The sequence below is a fragment of the Sphaeramia orbicularis genome, chromosome 3 (genome assembly GCF_902148855.1).
Source record: "Sphaeramia orbicularis chromosome 3, fSphaOr1.1, whole genome shotgun sequence".
Taxonomy (NCBI): Eukaryota; Metazoa; Chordata; class Actinopteri; order Kurtiformes; family Apogonidae; genus Sphaeramia; species Sphaeramia orbicularis.
The window spans coordinates 18,490,761-18,505,335 of record NC_043959.1 but is presented as its reverse complement, the minus strand read 5'-3'; the positions used below and the strand labels follow the sequence as shown (position 1 = coordinate 18,505,335).

Here is a 14,575-nt window from a genome sequence, read left to right as displayed (position 1 = left end):
AATTTAAAATCATGACATATTTTAATTGTTTTGATTAATTTTTTGTTTTTCTTTTTCAAATTTTCAATGTTGTTCCAATATGTTTTGAGATCTGTTTTTCTGAATTTATAGAAGGAGGGTACTTGTTTTTGCCAAATAATTTTATGAAAAGAATTTTTCGCTAAAAAAATGATTAAATTAATTACATATTTTTCATTGACCATTAATTTGGATTGGTGACTATGACAAGAATTTCAAATTTGCACAGTAAGACCGATGACCGGTTTATTGTTAAAGGTTTAGTTCCATCCCTTTCTGGTGTATGCCACGGGAAGTTATTATATCAACTTTATAAAATAAAATAAAATAATAAAACTAAATAAAATAAAATTAAATTAAATTAAGTTTGTTAGTTACTGTGATAAATATAAACACGTGGGCTCAGAAATACTGTGGAAAACTGCTGTCATTTATCACAGCCATCCACCGCATCCATCTTATGAAATATAACATGGTGATTTTTTCATGAGTTGTAAGCCCTGATCATCAAAATTAAAACAAAAATTTCAAATTAAATTTTATTATTATTATTATTATTATTATTATTATTATTATTATTATTATTATTATTATTATTATTAGTGAATCCAGAGGGTGGCGCTAATACACCTAGCAGCTTGTGTCCACTGGAATTGGAAAAGAAGAAGAAGAACAAACCGGAAATGCAATGGCGGCGCCCCTGACCGTGTTACTGAACTGTGGAGCTACTGTCAGGTGGTTTATCGGGTTTTCTTTCGTTGTAAATCTCTGTATTTGATATGTGGACATGTTTAGAGCAGAACACAAACCGTCGCCGTATCAGGACTTACACGTTGTGGACATAGTATTTATCCGGAGCCGCAGTCTCTGTTAGTATGTATCAAATCAGTAGGACCGCACTGAGCATGCTCAGTCACCTCCGGCCGTGCTGTGTACGGACACTGTGGAAACATCTGTCAACATCTGGACCTCCGTGGAGGCTGCTCTTCTTTGGGTCGGACCAGTTCGCCTTGGAATCTCTCAAACTGCTCACATCCAGCAGGTGTGATCCGTCCAACAGGACTCACATGTTCCATCTGATACTAAACAAATGACATCACTGCAGTTTATGAGGTTTTATAGTTGGATTAAATGTAGGATTAAACCCATCTGAGGAGTGTTAAAACCTAAAACCCTTCTTCAACTAATTTTATTTTAATGTGAAGTCTATAAATGACATGGCAGAAATCTGACTTTAGCTTTAATTTATCAATAGTGTAAGTAACACTACTAATACTAAACTAGAAGCACTCGGAGAGCGCAGACCTCCGCCAAGGCTGATCAGTGGCCCCCCTGTGGGCCCCCCCACCCCCGATCACCACCAAAATGTAATCATTTCTTCCTTATCCCATTTCCAACAAACCCTGAAAATTTCATCCAAATCTGTCCATAACTTTTTGAGTTATGTTGCACACTAACGGACAGACAAACAAACAGACAGACAAACAAACAAACAAACAAACCCTGGCAAAAACATAACCTCCTCGGCGGAGGTAAAAATAAACATGTATTCTCAAAATACCATAGAGCACAGGTGTCAAACATGCGGCCCGGGGGCCAAATCCGGCCCGCCAAAGGATCCAATCTGGCCCGTAGGATGGATTTGTGACATACAAAAATTACACTGAAGATATTAACAATCGAGGATGTCAAAATCATTTAAATTCAGATTCCACATACAGACTAATTAGATATCAAGTAGGTCAGACCAGTAAAATACTATCATATTAAACCTATAAATAATGAAAACAGCAAGTTTTATCTTTGTTTTAGTGTAAAAAAATTAAAATTATATGAAAATGTTTATATTAAAAAACGCTTATTTCACAAAAAAATGTGAAAACCTAAAATGTCTTGAGATAAGTAAATGCAATTTTACCAATATTCTGCCTGTTATTAAATGTTTTGTGTATTTGTAATTGTAATGTAAGTTGTAATGCACATGTGAAAAGGATAAACTGATAATCTGAGGCATAATATTGTTAAAATTGGACTTGTTTTTCGTAAGATGTTTCCAGTTGTTCATGCTATTCCGATTTTTGTAGATGTTAACATTATCAGAATTTAACCCTTTCATGCATGAATTATGAGAACCTTAGTCAAAATTTTTTTATTCCCCCTTAGACATGAAAAAACAATGTGATCAGTTTTTGGTTTTTTTCATGGAGTTACAAAAATGTCCATACATTTAATTTAACAACAAAATAAAAACATTTTTAATGCTGCTAATCTGATGTTTTCTCACATTTTAACATATTCTAATGCTAATTATTACTCACTTCATGGAGATAATATGCAAAAAAACAAAAAAACCTTTTTGTCTAACAAATAATAATTAATTTACACTAAAACATGTTACTGCAGATCAGGTTTATCAAGAACAGCTAAATTATATTAATGGTATGAATTGCAGTGTATGGGATAATGCATAAGTGTGTCCACTGTGTGGGCTGATGTGGAACTAAAACAGGGGTGTCCAGATCTGGTCCTTGAGGGCCACTATCCTGCATGTTTTAGATGTATCCCTCTTCCAACACACCTGATTCAAATGATAAGCCAATGATCAAGCTCTGCAGAAGCCTGATAATGACCTTCAGGTGTGCTGAAAGGGGGAAAAATCTAAAACATGCAGGATATTGGCCCTCGAGGACCAGGATTGGACACCCCTGAACTAAAACAACAAAGCCCATGAATAAATGAGTACAGCTGTAGAACTGCTGTCCACTGTAGTAACCACTATGCATGAAAGGGTTAATTTTATTTTTTCACTGTTATTATTTTAGTGGTCCGGCCCACTTGAGATCTTATTGGGGTGAATGTGGCCCCAGAACTAAAATGAGTTTGACACCCCTGCCATTGAGTAACTGGCAACGTACACCACTGTCTGAAAAACCTACCAGTAAATGTAATCGTGACTAATCGTTACTATTATTCCTACTAGTATTCAGTTTGTTTAGTTACAACCTCAGAAAAGCAAAAACACAAATGTTTGGATGCTTTGGAAAATGCAAATTAAAAAAAAAAAAAAGGATATTTAATTTGTGTTTCATTGTAAAAAGTTTATATTAGAGCTACACAATTAGTTGACTTCCAATCATGATCACAGTATCAGCCTGTTCTGTTATAGTCAGGTCCATATGTATTAGGACAGTGACACCAGTGTTGTACGGTGGCCCAGAGGTGCAACAGGCCAAAAAATTATCCACTAGACGAAAAAAATTATCCACTACAAGAAAAAAAAAGAGAACAGCCTAAAAAAATTATCCACTAGATGAAAAAAATTATCTACTACAAGAAAAAAAAGAGAACAGCCTAAAAAATTATCCATGAGATGAAAAAAATTATCGACTACAAGAAAAAAAAAAGAGAAAAACAGCCCAAAAAAATTATCCACTATAAGGAAAAAAAAAAGAGAACAGCCTAAAAAAATTATCCACTAGACAAAAAAATTATCTACTGCAAGAAAAAAAGAGAACAGCCTAAAAAAATTATCCACTATAAGAAAAAAAAGAGAACAGCACCCAAAAAATTATCCACTAGATGAAAAAAAAAATCCCCTATAAGAAAGAAAAGAGACCAGCCAAAAAAATTATCCACTAAAAGAAAAAAAAAGAGAACAGGCAAAAAAAAATTATCTACTAGCCCAAAAAATTATTCACTATAAGAAAAAAAAAAAGAACAGGTGAAAAAAATTATCTACTATGAGAAAAAAAAAGAGAGCAGCCCAAAAAAATATCCACTATAAGAAAAAAAAAAACATCATCCACCTTTTCAATTACGGGGGCGCTGTTTACCCGAAAGGTGCCTTGCTTTAAAATTAAGGCCACCACAAAAAATAAAAGGATAGGCTGAAAAATTTTAAGGCTTTCGGCTAATGTGGCTAATGCTAAGGAAGTACCCCACCGGAAGTGGAGGTCGTGCGCTAAAAAATAAAGTTATTTTAAAATATATATATTTCCATTAATATAGTTTGCAAAGCAGTTAAATGATTAAATACGGTTCCAGTGTCTGCTCAAGGTTAGGCATGGGCGTTAAATGGTTAAGGTTAGGGTTAGGGTATGGTTAGGGTTAGTTTTCAGTGGTAAATGGCCCTTGTGTGCACTGTGTGAAGGTTCGTTGCTAAGCTAATGCTAACGCGAAAAGTTGACGGCAACTTTGTGAACTACCAGTGCGAGTAAACAATTGTGTGATTAGGGTGTTAAATTGTTCAACTGCCTGACATTCAATATCATTTTTGATGAATATTCGCTACAAGAAGTTCTAAAATTATTTTATTTTGAGAGGAGGAGAAGAGGAGCTTCCTGTGGAGCTCCACTATCATGGCATCGCCCATTTGTTGAGAGACAGCAAGTGCATATTGCGGCACCGACACCTGGTGCCGTGGCACCTCGGCTGGTGCGGCACCACGGTTGATGCCGCGAGATGCCGTGGCACCTCGGCTGGTGCCGCGACGTACCGCGGTACCACGGCTCGGTGCCAGGTACCCCGGCACGGCACCGCGTACCATGGCTCGGTACCACAGCTCAGCTCGTTGCCAGGTGCCGAGGCACTGCGGTACCACGGCACACATCTTTATCTCCACAAAATGTCCTTCTTGATCTAGTATTAGTGAAGACACTCCGTTTGAGTTGAGGAGGAGAGGTCTACCTGCAAACAAATGGGCAATGCCATGATAGTGGAGCTCCACAGGAAGCTCCTCTTCTCCTCCTCTCAAAATAAAATAACACAAAGTTGCCGTCAACTTTTCGCGTTAGCATTAGCTTAGCAACGAACCTTCACACAGTGCACACAAGGGCCATTTACCACTGAAAACTAACCCCAACCATACCCTAACCCTAACCTTAACCATTTAACGCCCATGCCTAACCTTGAGCAGACACTGGAACCGTATTTAATCATTTAACTGCTTTGCAAACTATATTAATGGAAATATATATATTTTAAAATAACTTTATTTTTTAGCGCACGACCTCCACTTCCGGTGGGGTACTTCCTTAGCATTAGCCACATTAGCCGAAAGCCTTAAAATTTTTCAGCCTATCCTTTTATTTTTTGTGGCGGTCTTAATTTTAAAGCAAGGCACCTTTCGGGTAAACAGCGCCCCCGTAATTGAAAAGGTGGATGATGTTTTTTTTTCTTATAGTGGATATTTTTTTGGGCTGCTCTCTTTTTTTTCTCATAGTAGATAAATTTTTTCACCTGTTCTTTTTTTTTTCTTATAGTGAATAATTTTTTGGGCTAGTAGATAATTTTTTTGGCCTGTTCTCTTTTTTTTTCTTTTAGTGGATAATTTTTTTTGGCTGGTCTCTTTTTTTTCTTATAGGGAATTTTTTTTTTCATCTAGTGGATCATTTATTTTAGGCTGTTCTCTTTTTTTTCTTACAGTGGATAATTTTTTTTGGGCTGTTCTCTTTTTTTTCTTGTAGTAGATAATTTTTTTCATGTAGTGGATAATTTTTTTTAGGCTGTTCTCTTTTTTTTCTTATAGTGGATAATTTTTTTAGGCTGTTCTCTTTTTTTCTTGAAGTAGATAATTTTTTTCATCTAGTGGATAATTTTTTTAGGCTGTTCTCTTTTTTTTCTTGTAGTAGATAATTTTTTTTCATCTAGTGGATAATTTTTTTAGGCTGTTCTCTTTTTTTTCTTATAGTGGATAATTTTTTTGGGCTGTTCTCTTTTTTTTTCTTGTAGTAGATAATTTTTTTCATCTAGTGGATAATTTTTTTAGGCTGTTCTCTTTTTTTTCTTATACTGGATAATTTTTTTGGGCTGTTCTCTTTTTTTTCTTGTAGTAGATAATTTTTTTCATCTAGTGGATAATTTTTTTAGGCTGTTCTCTTTTTTTTTTTCTTGTAGTAGATAATTTTTTTCGTCTAGTGGATAATTTTTTGGCCTGTTGCACCTCTGGGCCACCGTAGTGTTGTAATGTTGCCTCTGTTCACAACCACAGTGGATCTGAAATGAACCAAACCAGACAGGACTGAAGTTTTAATTCAAGTAGTTTAACTAAAACACTGCATTCATCATTTAAGAATTACAACCATTATCAGAGAGATACAGTCGACTTTAGGAGTGGTCAAATCAATAATTTTGTACATTATTAAAATGGAAGAATCCACTGTCAAAATCCTGAAAATCCTTTCTCTGTCAAAATACTTATGGACCCAATTGTATTTACTATAAGATACAGCGTAAAGATTAGGAGCATTTAAGATCTATTGCAGAAATGGGAAAATAAAAAAACAAGCAAGCTCTGTTGTATGGTGACATTTTTTATACTTTAAAACAAAAAAACATCCCAACCCTTTTGGTATGTTTATGGATTCTTGTAGGTCTTTGGTATTTCTATTCTGGTAAAAGTTTGTATGTTTTTGGACGTTTCTAAATGACTTATCCATGTATTTTTCTTGATAACAAAGTAAACAGACCCACTTTGAAACTGCAAATAACATAATAATTGCATCATTTTTACCAAATAGTGCCTCAGTATATACTCAGTAGTATTTAGTGTTTGGTCTGGTCTAATTTGGTTCACTTGGAAACATACTTAAGCTCCTGATGGTTTGGCTGCAACACCAGAAATAGTTAGGACAAAAAAGCATCCACCATGCAGGTCTGTGAATGTTGGTCTGTGAAACGACTGAAAGTTGACTTAAAGATTTGACTTTTTATGGCACTTTGAAAAAATTCTCAGCTTTTGCAGAAATAGAGAGACAACTAAAGTATATGAACGGTCTTTGTAATAGTGGTCATGGTTTTACATTAAGTGAATGCTTCAAAATTAACTGAACTCCATTTTGTTTCAGGAACTCTAATGATGGGATCGTGGCTTCCCTTGAGGTTGTTGCAGTTTCAGGTAACGTTCCAGTGAGACGCTTCGCTGAACAGAACCGCCTTCTGGTCCGCAGTTGGCCACCGGACAATTTGGACGGACAGTTTGATGTCGGGGTGGTGGTGTCCTTTGGGTACTTACTCAAGGAGAAAACAATCAACAAGTTTCCATAGTGAGTGTTTTTCTTCTGTCAGTCATATGTGGAGGGTTGAAATTTATCACAGGATTCATAACCAGACACACAGAAATATTTATTCAACTCAGCTTCAATTTATCCTGATTTATTGAACCTTCCTACGGTATATATGCAGCATATTATGCACACTTTCCACTAAAAGTACTCTTTTTTTGTATTATTTTTCTACAATTTGTTTTAGGTCAGAATTCAAAAGTTGTTCATTTTGGCATGACTTTTAAAATTCTGACCCAGCCACTAAAATCAACACATTGTAAACGAGGTTAAATTCCTACACTAACACCCTTCTACCAAGGAGTAAAAAAAATGCACATTGACACCTATTAGCATTTAACATTTGACCCAGCACAAAAAAATAATAATACATATTAACCAATAAAAAAGAATAAGTAATCCAAAAAAATCAAGACAAAACAAAACATTTTTTTTGTTTTTTTGCATTAAAAAAATATGATAAATCAGATTAATACATCTGGATTTGTCCCCAATAATCTGCTGTCTTCATGCACTTATACAATTAATCTGATTTATTTAGTTCTTTTACATTTGCACATGTGGAAAAACTATTAAATCATAGAAAATGGAAGTGACGTTGAAAAGAGTAACAGGAAGTTTGATTCTACCGTCACTATGTAGGTACTCCGAAATAAATCCAATAGAGGACTGAAACATCTAAACCAGGGTTTATTGATTATCACATTTCTGAAGTGCATGTAAATGCATCAGATCTGATTATTCCATTTATCTGATTACTAATAGTTGTTGTAGTTTATGGTCTTGTAAACAGGCCCATTGTCAGTGTTCAGAGTGGTATAGGTGATCAGAGTATATCTGTGTTAAAATATTAACCCATAAAGACCCAGTGCTGCTTTTGTGGCAGTGCCCAAATGATTTTTCTCAGTTTTTTTAACTTTTTTTAAAAGTGATTTATCACCATTTATTCTGATATTATGCTCAGTATTTTGCATTTTTAATTGAAAATCAAGTATTTTCCTACATTGAATTCACTGATCATGATTGATGTCCATAAAAGCTCAAATTAAACTTGAGGGTAATTATATCAAAAACAGAGAAAATGGAGGGAAAAAGTGACTTTCTCAGTAAAAAATATATCATTAACTGAACATAAACCCAGTGTGTCCATCCACTGTCATTGATCCAACTCCATGGGTTTTACTGGTGAGTCAGTGTTGTAGAAGATGACGGTGTTTCCACGGTGGAGCCTCTGAACGTCCAAATGGGTCATATCTGATGACTATGAAAAGATGAAGAACTGTATTTTACACCAATTATTTACATGTATTGATAGCATTAATGGATCAACAATTATTTAACTTTTCATATCACTAAAAGATTTGTGTTGCCAGTGGATGTTTGGGTCTTTATGGGTTAATGTCAAAGTAAGGCTCAATTTTTTTCATTCATCTTCTCTGATAAGTGGTTATCCAAAGGCCCAGTGAGTACATACATGGTTCATGGAGCGAACTAACATGGCCTGGTTCTACTGTCTAACCTGCTCAGATATGTTTTTGTGGATCATCTACATTCTCTCTTTCCTCACAGTGGGATTCTGAACGTTCACCCCAGCCTCCTGCCCAGATGGCGAGGCCCGGCGCCCATCTTCCATACCATCATGCACGGGGACAAACTCACCGGTGTCACCATTATGCAGATCCGTCCTCACAGGTGAACACAGAGAAACCTGCTCTGTTCCATCAGCTTCTCAAACATAAACAGAGGTTAAAACTGTGACTTTACAGGTTCGATGTGGGCCCCATTCTGAACCAGGAGCTTCATCCAGTCCCTGAAAACTGCACCGCTGAGGAACTTGGAGATACTTTAGCCGTAAAGGGAGCACATTTGGTGAGTATTTTGAACGCACCTGGAGAGTTAACCCCTAAAGACCCAAACATCCATAAAAGAAACAAAAACGAATAAGGCATGGCAGGTTTATTTATGTAGCACATTTCATGTACATGACAATTCAGAGTGGTTTACATAAAACATTAAAAGTATTACAGCAGGGTGCAGGGGAAGCAATAAAAAGTGTAGGCATGATAAGAAAAAAAAAAGACAAAACAGATAAAAATAAAAATACAAAAAATTCCAAACTAATAAATAATATGAAGAAAACAAGCAAGACAATGAACAGAAATTAAAGAAAGATAATGAAAATACCAACAATATAAACAAACACAGCCAAAATAATAAAAATGTGAAATGAATAAAAGAAAAAGAGAGACATGCAGAAAATAATCCACAAACGGAACAAAATTGAAACAAATAAAAAAATAAAATGAAGAAATAAACAAATAAAAGGATAAATAAAATGAATTAAAAAGAACAAAATCAGACACTTGGTTTATTAATAATAAATCAAAACAAATTAAGATTTACAAAATAATTAGTAATGTGTAACAAAAATGTAACAAAAATGTGATCAATAATGAATAAAATGAACAAAACGAATAAAAAATGAATAAAGTAATAAGCAGCATGAATAAAATAAGCTACAAACTGAACAAAAATGAAGAAAAAAACCCCAAATAAATAGCAAATTGAAGAAAAACAACTAAGTTAATTAATAAAATGAATCAAAATGAATTAAAAATGAACAAAATAACGTTTTTTTTTATGTTCAGTTAATGGTGATTTTGCTGAAAAGTAACTTTTTCTTCAGTTTTCTCTGTTTCTGACATAATAACCCTCAACCTTCCTCTGAGCTTTTATGAACATTTACATGATCAGTGAATTAAATATAGGAAAATACTTGGTATTCACTAAAAAATGTAAAATACAAAAGATAATATTAGAATAAATGGGGATAAATAACTTAATAAAGGTTAAAAATAGAGGAAAATTCATTTGGGAACTACTACCAAACTAGCACTGGGTCTTTAAGGGTTAAAATAACTCTGTTCATAACTGGAGCTGCTGGTTCTTATTTTTATTCCTGATCCTCAGCTGATCGACACTCTGAGGACGCTGGACGAGAAACTGGTAAATAAAAGAGACCAGAGTCAGACCGGAGCTACATTTGGTACGTAGAGCTGAACTGAGCATGCTCAGATGGAGTCAACAGACTCATGTCTAACTGATGTGTTCTGTTCAACAGCTCCAAAAATCACTTCTCAGATGAGCTGGGTGGTGTGGGAGGATCAGACCTGTGAACAGATCCACCGCCTGCATCGAGCCATCGGATCCCGGGTAACCAGGCCGATCCGGACCGTCGTCTGATCCGTGTACTCCAGCCTGTCCAGTATCTGTGTGTATATAAGATGTTCCTCTGTGTCTTCAGATTCCTTTAACAACCACGTGGAAGGGGAACACCATCAAACTGCTGGAATGTGTAGGAAGATGTAACATTTCACTGTCAGGTAAGTGATGCGTTTACTTACATCACGTACAATGAGGTTTTACAAACGCCTCTTTAAAGCATATGTCAGTGGGGCTTCACTTATATAGTAAGCAGATACATATTATATTGTTAAAAGTCAGAGAATGTAAATTAACCCTTTTAAGACAGCTGTGTCTCCGGCACCGCGTTTTCACATCCATCGTCTTTCAAATTAGTGTAACTCCTGAACCGTTCCCGCTGTTGACAAAATTCAAACAGCATCTTTTAGCTGAGATTAGGCTCTTTCTTTTGCTATATAACACATTAAGGTAGAGGTCTGCATTGGTTGAAGGGGAGGAGTGGAAGTGGGCAGAGCAGAGAGCAGCAGAGTGCAGTCGGTGAGAGAGAGATGGAAGATTTGTATTACTTTTAGCAGCCTTTTAACAGTGAATTCTTCTAAATAATTGTATATAATAATGATAGTGTTGTTTTGCTGTGTTTTTGTCAAGTGTAATTGGTCTTTTCATCCTTTTTTCATAGTTTTTATCGGTACTTTTCCCGGTTGGATGGATGGATGCATGGATGGATGGATGCATAGATAGACAGATAGATAGATAGATAGATAGATAGATAGATAGATAGATAGATAGATAGATAGATAGATAGATTATATTGAAATTTATATTATTGATATGAAATTACAGTGTAGCAGCAGCATGGCACACATTCAATAACTATATAAAACCACAGCAAACATGAGTAAAGAGATATAACATAAGACTAAACACTATACGCTGTACACTATGAATTAGAAGTATAAAAAGATCTGGGTAGAATCTGTAATTTGCTGAAATAGAACTGTAAGGTGCAAAACAAGTAGAAATATTCAAGCCGGGAATGTGCTAAATGACATTTAAGTGCAAATGGATTTATGTCCACAGACCTCAGACAGAGGTGAGTTTATTGGACAGTGTTATGGTATGTGTTGCTGTCTGATATTGGCTAACAGCTGACCAAATTTTAAAAAAAAAATTGGCATCGGCCTTAGAGAACCCATATCGGTCGACCTCTAAAATATATCATCAAGTGAACATAGCCATATAAATTTAAATTAATTCATATAAACTCAAACTGATAGTAACTGACACAAATACATTACAAATATTAAATTATTCAATTCATTGTTGTATTGTGGCTGCCTCCATCGCCACAATAATACTAGCAAATTAAACATAAACATGTAAAAAATTATTATTATTATTTTTTTAACAAAATAGGCAAGAAAATGTACAAAAATAAACATAAGTAAGCAACAAAAGAAACAAAAAGTACAAAATAATAAACAAAATTAATAGAAATTGATAAAATAATGGAAAAAATACCAGCTTGCCAAATAGATAATTAAAAAAAAAAAAAGGTAGGTAATGGTAAAAGTAGGTAAAAAAAAAACAAAATCAGGAACAAATGGACAAACATTAACATCAGGAGAAAATAAACACAACATAGGCAAGACGAATAAATATAAATAAGTAGTGCAATGAAAATAGATACAAACAATAAGGTGCGACAATAAACTGTAAAGTGGAAAGTAAAATGGAGTTTTTCATTTGGATGAAGGTGGATAAATAAAGTGTGTAGTGGGAATAGGTTTATGAATATTGGAGTATAAATAAATACAAAAACAAAACAAAGAAACAGATAATAACTACGGTATCGACCAAAATGTCCTTTTAAATATTGGTATTGGACAGGATCTTTTATACTACTTCTTTTATGAACAGCTGAAAACAACGAATGACTGTCAGTTTTCAACCTTAAATAAATAATAATTTGACATTTTTACCTGATATAAAACACTTCAGATCCCATTGAACTGGATTATTTTCAGATTATGTCCAGGTTTAACAGGTTAGTGTGCGTTTGTCGTTGCTGTTTCACTGCGTTTCTTCAGTCATGTCTAACCTGAGTGTGACGACCACATTTCACCCACATGTTGGTTGTAGATCTGAGGAGGAAACCGGTTCCTGGATCAGTGAGTTTTCTGAAGGAGTCAGACATCCTGGCCGTCTGCTGTAAGGTCGGTCTGAATCAGTTTAACTCCAGTTTATCTACAGGAAATACTCATATGCATCTGTTAAGACAACATGTGATTGTGAGAACTATTAAGGAGTGAATGTGTGAAGCCATATTTAAATTCAGGAGGGGACTTTTTTTTTTTTTAAATAAAGTAGATATTTTGATACTTAAATCTTTGTGTTTTCTTTTTCCAGAATGGCTGGGTGGGATTCAGAGCTGTGCTTCTGAAAAAACGACTGACGGCAGCAGACTTCTACAATGGTTACCTTCACCAGACACTGCAGAAGGAAACACCCAATGACACAGATGAATGTTTATTCGTCAGTAGGAAACAAGAAGCAGGGAGGAGCAGAGGGAGTTCCACTCATTCATCCATGATTTAACAACTACAAACATATTATCCTATGGAATAAACTGTTATTTTTTGCTATTAAAGAATGCTAGAAAACTGAAGAAAGTGATATTTATTAAAAGATGAACTCAAGTGCTTTTTTGTTATTTTTCATCTGATACTGGACTAAACATGACAGTGAAATGTAAAGTTCTGATGTCTAATAATTACACACTGAACCACATAACCACTGAAATCTACAAGAGAATGAAGTGTAGAACAAACATAAAAAGTCAGTGTATCTCTGTCAGAGGAGTACACCTGTGGAATAATCTGGATCAAAACTTAAAAATGTCTTCTTCAATTTGTGCATTTAAAAGGATGTATTAAATCCACTATAATAACAAAATATAGAACATTATCTGAATAAGTGTATATCTAGTTACAACATAGAAGTAAGCATAAAATACGATATTATTATAAGTAATTGTCATGATTAGGAGATATAACATTTATTGATCATTAAATTTGTGATAAATATTTAAAGTGCCTATAAATATTATAGTTTATATTAAAAATGATTGATTATGCAAACCTGATTGTGTGTGAGGTGACTAAAAAAGTGTATGTGAATGGTTTGTATGGATGTTTTGTGTTATTGTAAAAATATACAGAAAAAAAGTGTGTTTACAAAGCAAAGGAAGTGGAATTAATTTAATTATTAGTTTGTAAAAAGGGGTGGGAGCCTAAAAGTTATACTTCTTCCCACTCCTTTCCGAGCACAGAAAAATTTTGAAATTTTAAAATGTTTATGCATAATTTTCCCCCCATCTTTATTGAAAATATGTGTGTATACAAAACATTGACAAATTTTGAACAAACATCAAGATGTCAAAAGGAAAAATCATCCAAACAAATAAATTAACGTAATGCAAAGGCTTACAGACGCAAAGAAGAAAAGACAAATAATAATAATAATAATAACTTAAGATATAAGTATCTAATAAAAAAATACATCTGAGAGTAAATTCAGTCCATTTTAAGGAATTCTTTATAAATTGTCAGAGTGTTAGTGCTTTTCTTGTTAAAGATAGTCCAATGATTTAATATATTTTTCAAATTCAGTCATAAAGACTTTAAAATTTGGGCGTGTTATGGCATATTTAGTTTTGTGTATGTGAAATTTTCCAAATAAAATGATCAAATTAACAATAAATTCAAAGTTACATATGCCATGTTCAAAATGTGTAAGTACATTTTGAGGCGTTATAGCTGTATTTTCATTACATTTAAGACATAAGATAGTTTTCAATTTTAGGTGAGAAGTCAGAAGAGCGCTCAAAGAAAGAATAAGTGTTAAGTGGTTTCAGGATAAGAATTACCTTTTTTTTTTAATGTTTATGCATGTTTTTTTTTTTTTTAATTGAACAATGAACAATTGAACAGGAAATATACAAAATTATTTTACATCAAAGTAGGATAAAAAAAATAGTCACACTTCACAAAATATTTTACATTTCCAATATATAGATATAAATGCAAGTTAACAAAAAAAAATGAATAAAAAAAAAATAATAATAATAATAATAATAATAATAATAATGATAATAATAATGCAAAAAATAAAATTAAAAAGATCGAGGTATAAAATAGAAAATATATGAGTTAAATAAGATTATAACTTGACATAGTCTTTTTATTTTACTCTGTTTATACATAATTCAACATCATGAAATGCGGCAGTGA

At 33.8% G+C, this 14,575-nt stretch overlaps 1 protein-coding gene across 2 annotated transcripts; it reads left to right on the top strand.

The window, feature by feature from the left end:
• The first annotated feature begins 702 nt into the window (after positions 1–702).
• Positions 703–12,982, top strand: LOC115417262 (methionyl-tRNA formyltransferase, mitochondrial-like). 2 transcript variants are annotated; one of them, XM_030131288.1, is made up of 9 exons: positions 703–1,060; positions 6,864–7,061; positions 8,649–8,771; positions 8,846–8,948; positions 10,050–10,125; positions 10,201–10,292; positions 10,384–10,462; positions 12,426–12,499; positions 12,693–12,982. In XM_030131288.1, exons 1-9 carry the CDS (start codon positions 894–896, stop codon positions 12,879–12,881), a joined length of 1,101 nt encoding a protein of 366 aa, XP_029987148.1. In that variant the 5' UTR covers positions 703–893; the 3' UTR covers positions 12,882–12,982. The 2 variants fall into 2 exon arrangements, with proteins under 2 accessions (XP_029987148.1, XP_029987149.1); XM_030131289.1 differs by having other exon boundaries at positions 10,201–10,295; positions 10,387–10,462.
• The last annotated feature ends 1,593 nt before the right edge of the window (positions 12,983–14,575 follow it).

What these genes read in the sequence shown, in the direction of transcription:
- LOC115417262 (XM_030131288.1), top strand. Translation starts at nt 894, where the DNA reads ATGTATCAAATCAGTAGGACCGCACTGAGCATGCTCAGTCACCTCCGG. An exon ending in AAACTGCTCACATCCAGCAG is followed by an intron (nt 1,061 to 6,863) that starts GTGTGATCCGTC and finishes ATTTTGTTTCAG; the next exon opens with GAACTCTAATGATGGGATCG. An exon ending in TCAGACCGGAGCTACATTTG is followed by an intron (nt 10,126 to 10,200) that starts GTACGTAGAGCT and finishes TCTGTTCAACAG; the next exon opens with CTCCAAAAATCACTTCTCAG.